The following is a 13,353-nucleotide window of genomic DNA, read 5'->3' as shown; positions in this document are numbered from 1 at the left end:
TTACTCTGGCCAATGCCTGAGGAATAGTTAAGATAGATGATATTGGAATAGTGCCCAGCATTAGTCGGAACTCTAATGGGTTGTAAAGAAAAGGATAGAAATTATGGGAGAAGTGATTTAAACCATGACACAGCAGGCGGTCTAATCAAATGAAGTCACCATTAGCTTTTATCTTACCTTCACAGTAGTGTAATTGCTGCTTTCTTGGATATGGATTAAAATGCCATTCTCGCTTCTTGTCCTGAATTTTACTTCCAGACTGTTCACACCAAAAGGCTCCAACATGGCACCTCGGATGCTCTGTCTCAACAAATATTCCCGCTTCTCATTCTGACTCATGTGGTAGTCCAAGCGCCCTTTGCCTTCTAATGATAAGGCTGTGTCTGGGGTAATAGCTGAAAGACAACAAAGAAAGATAAACATGAATGCATCCAACAGGCATTTCTTACAGTTTCTTTGGTGACAAAAATTTATAAAACTGAACAATGAAATTATTAAGGATTTGGAATCAGTGTTCCCTAATCCTCCTCTGAGAAAATAATTGCCACTTGAGAATTATTGTGTGAGTTGATTTCAAATGCTTAAATCTATGTCAGAACCATGAAATGTAAAACATATTGTTACAATTATTCATTTAGAAAATATTCATTAAAATATTTGATACATGCTATATACACTATGAATACCTGGAAAGATAGCTTACACTTTAAAAATATACAGTTGAAAAATTTAGTGATAAGTTTCACTGTGTTTCTAAAATGAATAATCTTTAAAGTCTCTAACATGGAAAATTTGAACAAAGAAAGGTAACAAACATTCATATTTGCAACTAACTTTATTAGTACTAATAAGTACATAGATTTAATTTGTGACCATGTATAATTATCATATATATTATATTTTCATAATCTAATAAATCTTTACACTTCTGAAGTACTTAAGTGTGTTATAGCTAACAGATCTAAAGAAAGAACATGAAGAAAATGAGCTCAAAAAGATTTCAGCAGTGAACGGTACACTTTAAGAAGGTAAACTATGTAGTATGAATCATACCTCAATTTTTTAAAAATAACCACAGGCTTTTCTCATGTGAGTGGCATTTTATTTTCCAAATATAATTAGATTCCTACTTACTACTCATTACTTTAAAAAAATATCATGTTAAAATGCACTTTTTCTGTGTTTTGATTTTATCCTAAATAAACACAAACATACCTCTGCTACTCAGATCTTTTTGATTATATACTTAATCATAAATTTTTATTCATTCTCATAGCAGAATCAAATGACTACTTAAAAAGTGGTCAGATACGTGCAATGATTTAGGTAGTAACCACTTATCTGACAACAAAGCAATTCTATTAAAAGATTCCATTAGACTTAGTCATATACAGCCCAAAATTAGAGAATTCCATTCTCTAATGATGGAGAAGGAAAAGGCAGCCCACTCCAGTACTCTTGCCTGGAGAATCCCACGGATGGAGGAGCCTGGTGGGCTACAGTCCATGGGGTCGCAAAGAGTCGGACACGACTGAGTGACTTCACTTCAGTCACTTCATACTTCATCAATGGAGAAGGAAATGGCAACCCACTCTAGTATTCTTGCCTGGAGAACCCCATGGACAGAGGGGCCTGGCTGGCCATGGTCCTTGGGGTCGCAGAGAGTCAGACACAACTGAAGCGACTAAGTAAGTATTCTCTAATGAACTCGTGAATGTCAATAATATCTTATTAATAATATTACAATTTAGAAACAAATAACTAACAGAAGAATTTGAAAAGTAATATTTGAAACCAATTTCAATAATTCCAATTTAAAATTTAACTATCACCTTTAACTATAATAGATTTTATTGCCATTGCATGTTTTGAACTCAGTGTTCAGCAATTCAGTACTTTTACTTTTCAACCAAACACAACATGCTCACCAGAGAAATATCCCATAAAGGTAGATAATACTAAACCAAATCCTGAATATAGCTCTGGTCTTGTACATTTCCAAGCATTCCTATATAGGTAAAACAAAAATAACTAACTGATATATTTATAAAATGAAAACTAAGGACATATTTAGTAAGTATTTCTAAAAGGATTTCATGCTCCTTTGGGTTGAGAACATGAATTGGGTTGAGGACATGTCACCGTATTTTACCAATTATTCCCCATTTAATATTTTCAATAGCATCAAAACATAATGCTTTTAATTCAAGTACATATTTAGGTACATATATTTATACTTTGTATGGCCATTAGAATTTCCAGTGGAAGATAAAATAGCTTGCATACATTTTTCACAGTATTTCCCAGTCAGTCCTTCCCTGCAATGACACTGTTGCCACGACCAGTAGTCTGTACACGTGCCACCGTGTTGGCAGGGACTGTGAGTACAAGCGCCTTCTAGTCTGGGGCACCTAAAATAAAATCAGAATAAAGACACAGAGCACAAAGCCGGCAGGGGGAGAAATTTGATAACGTTACATACAAACTTTTATTAACCTGTTCAGTTTTCATGAACTCAATTTTTTGTCAAACTAAAAGTTGCCTTGTAACATACGCCCTGCCTCATTCATAAAAGACAAGATCAAGCCAAACATCTTAAACAGTAAAGAAAGAGGTGGTAATTTCTTTTTTTAAGTAATTCTTAATTGAGCAACACTTCTTGGTCAAATAAACACTTTGGTTCATGTGCTCTCAGGGCTACATGTTTTTTTGAGTACCCAGCTCCTCCATTAAATGACTCAGGCAACTAATCTTTACTGAATGGCTACTACATGTCAAACGTGGTTCTAAGCATGGAGATAAAATGATGAAAAAAATCCATGTGTTCATGGAATACTTTTTTTTTTTCCTTGTAGGGGAGGCAAACAAAAAACTTTAGATAAATGTGTAGTATGTTTAGAAAGAAGGAAGTTCTGCGGGAAAATTAAGGCAGAGAAGAAGGACTGGGAATATTTTGGGGATGTTCTTGGATCTCTAGGTTAGAGGTTTGACAGTGAAGGAAGGATTTGTCTTCATGAAGTCCTAAATAAAGTGAGAGAGCAAAGTATATCTGGTCAAAGGTCATTCCAGGCAGAGGAAAGAGCCAAGTGAGAGAGTCCTGAAGTGAAAGTGTCCTTGGCATGTTTGAGGAACACCAAATGGCTGAATGTAGTCAGAACAGTGATGTGAACAAGGAGAAGAGGTAGCTAATGGTAAGGAAGACAAGGATGTGAAAAGAACTATGTCAGACACGGCTGGGACGTGACCTGAGGACTTCCATGCTTGCTGCCCATGCTGGACCTTTGCTGAACACTACATTAAAACTGCTGAATAGTTGCTGAATTGCAAAAAGGAAAGAATAATGCTGAGAACTAGACCTTCCCTGGATTAAAAAAATACACTTTCCCCTAGTAACAAATGAGGTGTGCTCCAGAATCCAATCAGACGTGTAGAATAATTTTACCCTCCAGTCCAAAGTTTTGATAAGCAACTTGTGTAAGCCTGCATTAATTTCGTTCTTTCTCCTACCAAATAAACAAACAAAATGCTTGTTCATTTTCTTTCCAATGGGACATTACTTTGGGCTCCTCTGGAATCTGTGACCCTTAAATTGCAATCTGAAAATCCCAAATAAACTGCCTTTATGCCTTTTTACATTCCAGGTCCTTTTGGTTGAGGTCAGTCAACCAAGGGGAGGTCAGTCTTATAAGTCAGGGTAAGAACTGATTTCTGTTTTTATTTTCTTTAATTTTTTCTTTGTTTGTTTTATATTGGAATAGAGTTGATTGACAATATTGTGTTAGTTTCAGGTATATAGCAAACTGATTCAGTGATATACATATTTCTATTCTTTTTCAAATTTTTTTCCCATTTAGGTTATCATAGAGTGTTGAACAGAATTCCTCATGCTATCCAGTAGGTCCTTATTGATTATCTATTTTAAATATAGTGAACTGACATGACTTCTGTTTTTTAAGCCTCATTCTGTTTGCTGGTTGGAGAAGGCAATGGCACCCCACTCCAGTACTCTTGCCTGGAAAATCCCATGGGTGGAGGAGCCTGGTAGGCTGCAGTCCAAGGGGTCGCACAGAGTTGGACACGACTGAAGCAACTTAGCAGCAGCAGCAGCAGCTGTTTGCTGGTGGATTGACATACCACATTTTGTCAGAAAGAGGAGTCAAAGGTGGTATAGAAATTGTGGTGAACCAAGTGCGTGGACTGAGTTATTATTATCTGAGATGAGACAAAATACAAGGAGTGGGTTTGGGAGGAGTCGGGAAGGAAGGTCAGAAGTTCAGTCTTAAAATTAAGTTTGAAAGACTTGTTAGAAATACACCTTGGATATTATGTATGCTGTCAGATATGAGGGTGAAGTTCAGAGGAGAGGTCAGGTTTAAGATAAATATTTCAGAGTTACCAGCTTTAGAGACAGTACTTAAAACCAAGGATTATATAAAATGACTTAAAAATTTTTTAATGACTTAATGAATACAGATACAAAACAGAAGTTAAGATGAGGAAAATGAGAGTAGAAAACCAACTTTGTATCATGTGCTGGTGAACAAACTAATAGCGTTGTTCTCAGTGTTGCTGAAGTTCAAATAAGAGGAGACTTGACCACTGATTTTAGCAACACAGTGGTTTTGGGTCACTTTGACAAAGATAGAAGAAAAACGGAAAATAGGATAACAAAGTTTTTTAAAACTATGAAGTGGAAGAAATAGTAGCCTAAATTGAAATAAGAAAAACATTGTTTAGAAAGCTGGATTGTTATTTTAAGAAAGTTTGGGGAGATGAAGTCTAGGTGTAAAAGGGGGGTTGGTCTTTTCAGAATTAGGAGCAATTCATTCAGTGATAGGCTACAGGGTGGACTACAGGCTGCATGGGCAGCTGTGGAGAAATGAGCTTTGGGTAGTCTTGCTTTTATCCACCTCAATTTTCTAAGCAAGTTAAGAAGCAAATTCATTAGCTGGGAAAACGATGCAAGAGATGATGTCTGAAGTTTGTGTAAAGAAGAGGCATGATATAGCTACTGAAGAAGGAGAAAGTAAATTAGGGGAATATAATATATTGCCAGGCATTAATTATGGCTGCGCTAGAGTCTAGTAATCAGGAATTTGAAGAGAATAAGAACTCCTCAAGAGCAGGGATCTGCCTTCTCCCTTTATTTGAGTCTAGAGCCAGACCAAGGGAATAGTATATTTAAATGTAAAACTATTTACTCTCTAATCAATTTTGTACACATTATTGCTAACCCTTATATATTACTATGTGCCAGGTCCCTTTTTATGTGATTTACTTACTTAACTCATATACTTCTCACAACTATGTAAAGTATATACATGCAGACATGCACACATGCATATATCTTCCCATAATCTCACAGCTATAAGGAAATACTTAAAATTCAAAACAGCATAAAACACTTGGTATTTTTGGAGCTTTGAGCACAATAATTTCATCTTTTGATGCTCAATTATCACACACTTTTGGTATTTACAGTTTTCTTTACAATAGTAAGAAATGAGGTTGCCATACTGATCTAGGATCCCTTGTGCTGCCAAAGCTTGGCTGGGTTCCAGAGGCCTTCCATTGACTGCAAACTCCATTATACACCCGACAAAATCATGACTTTCTACGTGTCCTCTCCTCTGAAGGATTGGCTCTAGTGCTCTAATACCACCAACTGTGACTCGATTAGGCTGAACGTCCAGAGTCCTACATAAGAAAGGAAACATATGTGATTGGCACAACATTGTAACTTAATTATACTTCAATCGAAAATAAGAAAGGAAAGACATGTATATTAGTATCCATGCAGTAGATTCCCGTACAATATTTAGTTTAAGAAAGGATGACTGTAACTTTTCCTGGCATATATTAAGACATAGTACATATCAATGGAAAACATTACTTACAGATGCATGTTTTCTAAACAGATACCTACAGGATTGTTAGACTTTTCAGGGTACAGAAAATTACAAAACTAGTGGAAATAATATTTTCAGTTAGTCAAATGAGATGTATATAACAATGTTAAGTTTTTGAGAAGGCGCATACTATCAGAAGGAAAATAGAATGCAGTAGAAGTAACAATATTAATATTAATGTCAGATTACATTTTTCCTTCACCACAGAGATAATAAGGAATCGAGTAAGTCAATTAAAGCAAATGGATGATGTATCACTATTTCTTTTTCTCTCTCTGTAACTATTTCTATAAAAATCACTTATGTTTTAGGTAAGATTGTATTTCACCTCCAGGCACTAGTGAAAAATATCTGTCAATCATTGTCACATACAACTTTCAAAAATACATTTAAAAGAGGATGGGATCCTTTTCCTAACCTTCTTGCAGGACCCCGGTCACATGCAACTATTTCATGGACCTTCTGAAAGAGGATAGGCTATGTTAAGCTTTCCTTTCTCTAGCTTTATCCTCATCTGTACCACTTCATTTTTATACCGTTTTTACACATTTTGTAGACTATTAACTTCTTGTTGTTTAGTATGAAAATCCCTTTAGAGAGGACAAAATATCTTCAACTTTTATATAATACTTAGCATGATAAAATTATTGTAAAATATAATTTCATTTTGAATTTTAATTAATAATAAAGATCAAACTAATAGTTTTACTTACCAGTCATCTGAAACTGCCACATTACTAACAGTGCAGTATCCTGCTTCTTGGTTCTCAGAACAAGAGTCCACAGTTAAAGAAGCTGCCTATAAAGCAAGAGAAAGAAATGTTCAGTATGAACTCTATCGTCCCTGTTCTTTTCAGCTAACACTACCCAGGACTTGTTTCTGCATAGACATGATCTTTAAAATGAAATAAAATTTTGATATATTGGGTGGCCAGCAAATTCATTTGGATTTTTCCATAATATATTATGGAAAAATCCAAATGAACTTTCTGAGTAACCCAATAGTATACTATAATACAGTTTGTTTCTACGTGGACATGATTTTTAAATTGAATTAAACTTTTGATGCATTGAGTTGGCCAGAAAGTTCACTCATTTTTTCCATAACAACTTACGGAAAAATTCAAGCAAGCTTTCTGAGCCACCCAATGCTGCTGCTGCTGCTGCTGCTAAGTCGCTTCAGTCATGTCCGACTCTTAGCGACTCCATGGACTGCAGCCTACCAGGCTTCTGCATTCATGGGATTTTCCAGGCAAGAACACTGGAGTGGGTTGCCATTTCCTTCTTCAATACATGAAAGTGGAAAGTGAAAGTGAAGTCGCTCAGTCGTATCCGACTCTTAGCGACCCCATGGACTGCAGCCTACCAGGCTCCTCCATCCATGGGATTTTCCAAGCAACAGTACTGGAGTGGGGTGCCATTGCCTTCTCTGGAGCCACCCAATAGTATAATACAGTTATAATTCAGATGAAGCATTAGCCATATGGACTGTGGCCTGCCAGGCTCCTCCATCTATGGAATTCTCCAGGAAAGAATACTGGAGTGGGTAGGTATTCCCTTCTCCAGGGGATCTCCCCAGCCCAGGGATCGAACCCAGGTCTCCAGTATTGCAGGCAGATTCTTTACTGTCTGAGCCACCAGGAAAGCCCACAATTATAATACATGATCCAATTAGGGGTACACATTTCCTTCATATGTGTAAAGCTATAACTGTGAAACTATTACATGTAAGAACTGGGAAAGTGCTTTAAAAAATCTTCTCCAGCACCCTTGTTTTACAGATGAAAGAATAAAAATGTCATTAATATCTCTTAGGATATCATACATTAGGTGTAAGACAGCTTTCTGGGATTACAATCTTAAGAAAAATGCTTATCCTACTATCTAGCTATTCCAAAAAACAAACAAAAAAATAGATGTCTAATTTTAAAAAAGTTATATCCAATAATATTTCAGTCATATTCACAGAAAGATTTTGGAAGTATAATATAAATATTACTACTGCAACCTATGAAGATTGTAATACTTATAATAAAGATAAAGTTTGAGATGATCTAAACAAGTCATATAGATGCTCTTTTCATTTTTAAGAACCATTCTTTACAAATGGCATATGACAGCATATTTATCTATAGTGTGAATGCATTATTATATATTATTATACAGTAGTAACTCACCAATATCATTTAAATCACAACTTACAGTAATCATTTTTGTATCTTAAGAGATGCACACTCCACTGAGAAAAAAACCTTCTGTTTAGTATGACATATTAATACTCTATTTGATCGAGAAACAAAGTCATCAAGTCATGGTCATCAGGCTCAAGAATATGATGGAATTCAGTGCTCTCCATATTGGGCAGTGGCCACTGGGGATGACAGTGATCCACTTTAAGACCAAGCGTGTTGCATATTCGTGTTACTCTGTGCTCTGCAAGGCTGTTGTGATGCCCCTTCTTTGTTTTCCAAACAGCAGTGAAATTCTGCAAAACTTCGCATATTTTCACTGGTGAAATTATAAAGTTGATATTCAGAGTGTGGTATTTCATAGCATGGCTAGTAAATAATAAGAGGCCTGATCCCAAATCCAGAAACACAGAAGGACTGATGGTTTCTCCTAATGAGGAACCAAAGACTCCACCTAAATTTACTTGAATACCATAGGACAAGACTAATCCAACTTTCTCCACTTCTAGAGAAGAAAAATAAATACTATGAAAGCATTTATAAGAAGGATTGTCATTTGAGGTAAATTTTAACTAAAGCAAAGCAAAGGGAGGAAACATAAAACAGGGTGGTTAAGCAAGTTAACTAACATTACCTTCGACTTAAATGCAAAAGAATCAGGTTTCCTGTCTTTCATTATGTATGGAAATGATTTGTTTCTTGAGTATCACATTTTTATCAATATCGCAGATGATTTTGTGAGACTGACCATAAAGATATATATTTAGGTGGGATTTGCAAAAGTAGATCTTAAATACTTCACATTTCAGAAATAATAAATAGGGCTGATTTATACTTACTGTGCATCAAATATTACTGGCTAAACTATTAAAAAATTTTTCCTATAAGTTAATTACTGTAACTGATTATAAACTTCATAGAGTAAACTCTCATAAACTGTGTAACTTTCTTTCTTGCCACCTTCTCAAAGAAATTATCATCAATACTATCAATTTTAGGAAACATTTACATTCTCAATTTTATGTCAAGACTTTCATGCCTTTTTTAGTTAACTATTTTAAATGTTAATTCTTCCAGTGATCTATAAAACTGAGTGACATTCAATCTCAGAAGAGGTATTAGGTTTTCATAATACAATATATGCTTATTTTGACTATTAATTTAAGCACATTTCCTTTCAGTTTATTTCTAAGACAAAATGGTAACACATCTCTATGTATGCTATGTAAAGTACCCATCCATTCTAGAGATTCCTAAACTTATCATAAGCTAGAGTCACGTGGACATTTACGAATGCTTTAATTAGGAAAACTTGCATACGGCATCATATTTTCAGCAATGTTAATACTTAACATATTTTTCTTATTTTCTAAAAGCTTGGTGACACAACTCAAAGGAAAAATACTTGAGGGAAAATTTTATTTGAATAAAAACTCATTCAATTTCATCTTCAGAGTTAAATGCACCTTCTCTTTTACTGTTGAATTTTTCTACCAGTACTGCTGTAAATTGAGATGTTTTTATCCTGTCTTTGCAATGATTCAGATCTGAGAAGTTAATGATTTTGCCAGTTTCCAACAAAATCCTTTTGAAACGTAGAAAGCAGCAGATTCAAAATCCAGTAGGGGCCTTACTTTGGATGTATCCCGAAATAGAGGGAACTTTTTCCTCTGACTGAAGAAATAATGACAAGGGATTCCGCCCCCCGCTCCCACCCCCCCACTCCACTAAAACCTGATTAGTGTGGTGATCCATTACAAATGAACTGAAATAGCTTTTTTCTCTTTCCTGTTGGGTATATCTCATGGTGCCTCTTTCTTTGTCCTCCCTCTTGCTCTCAAGTCCTTCTTTGATAAAATCAAAGAATGCTCATGAAGTTTAAGGTGACCTTGGAGGTCATCAGGTAAAATCCTCTATTCTACACAAGAGCCCATGGATAACATCTTAGCAATATGGACACCTTATATAGCTTGGAGGGTTGTGATCTACTAAACTCCATTAGCTTCAACTCTCAGTGTTAGAAAATCACTATGGCTAATATAAGCACCAATTTATGTATATCACCAGAATCCATGTTTGTTCTAATTCTGTCAGATTCAATATGACTGGGTACATCAATAATCAGAGACACTGCAATTTTCTAAATCCCTGCTCTCCAGGAGATTTTTCTCTAAGCGAACATGTACAATTAAACTTAATTTGAACCACAATTCATGCTTTAACATTTCAAGTTTCCAGCCTGGTTGACTGGATATACAACAATAAAGCAAATTCTAATGCGGAGTGAATATCTTACCATTCCTGCTCTCCGGGCAATCACAGTGTGAAAATGTCCATCTGACACCTTCTTCATGGTGGTGAGTTTATAGGTACCACTGCCTAAATTATAAGAGAATCTTAACCTTTCTTCAGCAATTTCAAGGGCCAGAAACTCAGCCCGATCCCCTGTCTGGTTGTCATAGTTGTAAAGTAATAAAGCATGACTTTTAATAGTTGCAAATTTGACATAAATATAGTTGTTATTGGGATCCAAGCTGGGGAATTCCATGTATGATAACTCCTCAAATCCATAACTATTCAACTCGCAGTGTTTTCCAAAGACACCTGTAGATGGGAAAATTAACATTTTGACATATCACATTCAAGTAAAGTTTTATTATATGACTTTTATTAAAATGTTTTAAAGTTACAATAATAGGTTATACTTTTAACAAATTTTTATTACTCTCCAAAGAATACTGTCTAAATTTAATTGAAATAGAAATAAAAAAGATTTCAAAAGCATATAAGAAATGATAAACTGGTAAAATTGTTTTTCTTTGGCCAATTAGGAAACACATCCTAATTAATCTAACTATGCCTTATTTTGTAAAAATAGAATTAGTGGAATGGAATATGTCTGAAGAGGTTTCTTTCCTGGAAAACATTCAAAGTGATTTTGTCAATCTTTTTAAAGTTCAATATGCTGTCATTTTCAACCCAGTTACTTCCTTCATAATACACAATTCTTGAAAACAATTTTAATTCAACTAAGGATTGTAAATTTGTTTTTGACTAAAAACAAAATTAGTTCCTGCACTCCTGGTATTTTTGAGTCAAAAAATTAAGAAAAGGAATCATTGCTTTCACAGATGAAAATAAGTTTTTATCTCTCTCTCTCTCTTTTTTTTTTTTTTTGTTTTATACCCTCTTTGGGTATGATTTACAGCAGCTACTTTGAAATAGCTTTCTGTTTTTCTGAAATTCAGCATTCCCACTTGTTTGTGCTGGTTCTTTTTCAAACTTGAAAAATGAGTTTTATTGATGCTACAATGCTAAGCCAAAATTCTTTTCCCACAAATATTAGTAGACTGTAGCAAATGATCAGAAAATTAACCCATGCCAATACATCATAATTCATATTAACTTGCAAAGGTTTCATTCCTTCATTTTGGCTTACATCTCATGTAAATGCATTAAATTTAGATTCAGGGAATTGTTCTGCTAGAAGAAATCAATGTCATCATTTTATAGAATACTTAAAACTTGTCCAAGGTCATGGAACCATGAGAAACAGAGCCAAAATTTGAGGCCAGATCTACTGATCATCTGGTTGTTTTGACTATGCTACATTTTATATCCAAATGTTCTTTAAATTAAAATCGCCTAGAATTTCCTTGTGTCATTTATCTTTTTTCTGTAAAGGCTGAGATAATATTTATTTTAAATGAGTAGGAAATCTATATAATTTATTTTTAATAATTAACACAAAAAATTATCAGAATTATATGTATTATATATATCATATATACTATATATAGTACAAGGAGATCTAACTAGTCAATCCTAAAGGAAATCGGTCCTAAATATTCATTGGAAGGACTGAGGCTGAAGCTGAAACTCCAATACTTTGGCCACCTGATGCAAAGAACTGACTCATTGGAAAAGACCCTGATACTGGGAAAGATTGAAGCTGGGAGAAGAAGGGGATGACAGAGGATGAGATGGCTGGATGGCATCACCGACTCAATGGACATGTGTTTGAGTAAGCTTTGGGAGCTGGTGATGGACAGGGAAGACTGGTGTGCTATAGTCTATGGGGTTGCAAAGAGTCAGACACAACTGAGTGACTGAACTGAACTGAACTGATATTATATATGGCATATGTTTATTTGTGTATGTCATAAATATATCTATCATATAAATTTTATATAGAATAAAATTTCAAGTTTATGTAAAATATATATTTAATTATATACAGATTATTTAAATGTGCAGAAAGAGTAATCAAAGTTAAATACAAAGGAAAAATAAGGCATACAAAATGAAGTAGATTGTTAAAGAGACATTTTCAGTTGTTCCCTTAGGTCTCTTATGATTAAGTTCTAATAAATCTATGAAAGTATACTTAAAATTTGAATATAGGTTACAGGGAAGATGTTCTATATTTTATTTAAATTGATACTGTACTTTCAAACATGATAGTATTTTTTATAGAATATATTATTTTCTTAAGGATTTTTATTATCATTTCTAGAGAAATGCAAATTTTTGTCTTTGAAATCATCTTAATGAGGATTCAAAAGTGGCTTTACAAATGGAATGCTATTTAAAGATGCTACATAAAGATCAAAAGAATTTATTCAAATTACTTTAATAAGAAATATCAAGTGTATACAAAGCTATACACATATTTAAACATAACTATATAGGCTCTCTTACAAAGTCTTAAGTACTTATATATTCTTTCTAAAACATAAGCTTATAAAAAAATTAAGTCTAAACAACAGCTCTTTTGCCTATGAGAAGGTAAACAGTGCAAAAGTTTTTCCAACTTCAAAATTATAGTTAAGATGTTGTTTTATAGGATTCACATGTAACTACTTCCAGCTATTTGTTTGAAGTATTTCATTTGCCATTTTTATTTGTATGTTTCACCTATATTCAATTTATACTACTTTTTTCTTTTAATTCGATTTCTTTTTTCTCAAATCTGTATTGTTTCAAGGTTTTTTGTTTTGCTTTGCTTTCTCTTGTAAGGCTTCGGTTTCCAGCTGACAATATGCAAGTTTAAATAATGTTTCTTTTGCCTTTTCCACTGGAAGGAATAGGGGCATAAATGCACACTGCCAGTACATGTGATCTGTCTCTATTTTAATTTATATTATTTTGCTAGTCCTTTGCCCCTGAGGATCTCTGGTATGGTGAGGAGACGGTTTACTTGGAATCCCAAAACCCTTCTACCCAAAAGGCAATGACTGTTGTATCAGCTGTAC

General features: G+C 34.3%; 1 protein-coding gene across 2 annotated transcripts in view; it reads right to left on the bottom strand.

The window, feature by feature from the left end:
* The window catches only part of FAT4 (FAT atypical cadherin 4), a 184,052-nt gene that overhangs the window by 17,012 nt on the left and 153,687 nt on the right, over window positions 1–13,353 (bottom strand). For both annotated transcript variants that reach the window (XM_027567307.1, XM_027567306.1), the window contains exons 11-15: window positions 10,395–10,702; window positions 6,623–6,708; window positions 5,518–5,697; window positions 2,287–2,411; window positions 178–395 (exon numbers count right to left, since the gene is read on the bottom strand). In XM_027567307.1, coding sequence (XP_027423108.1) covers window positions 178–395; window positions 2,287–2,411; window positions 5,518–5,697; window positions 6,623–6,708; window positions 10,395–10,702 — 917 coding nt within the window. The remainder of the gene's footprint in view (window positions 1–177; window positions 396–2,286; window positions 2,412–5,517; window positions 5,698–6,622; window positions 6,709–10,394; window positions 10,703–13,353) is intronic.

Source organism: Bos indicus x Bos taurus, chromosome 17 (assembly GCF_003369695.1).
Source record: "Bos indicus x Bos taurus breed Angus x Brahman F1 hybrid chromosome 17, Bos_hybrid_MaternalHap_v2.0, whole genome shotgun sequence".
NCBI lineage: Eukaryota > Metazoa > Chordata > Mammalia > Artiodactyla > Bovidae > Bos > Bos indicus x Bos taurus.
This window is presented reverse-complemented; position numbering and strand designations above follow the sequence as displayed.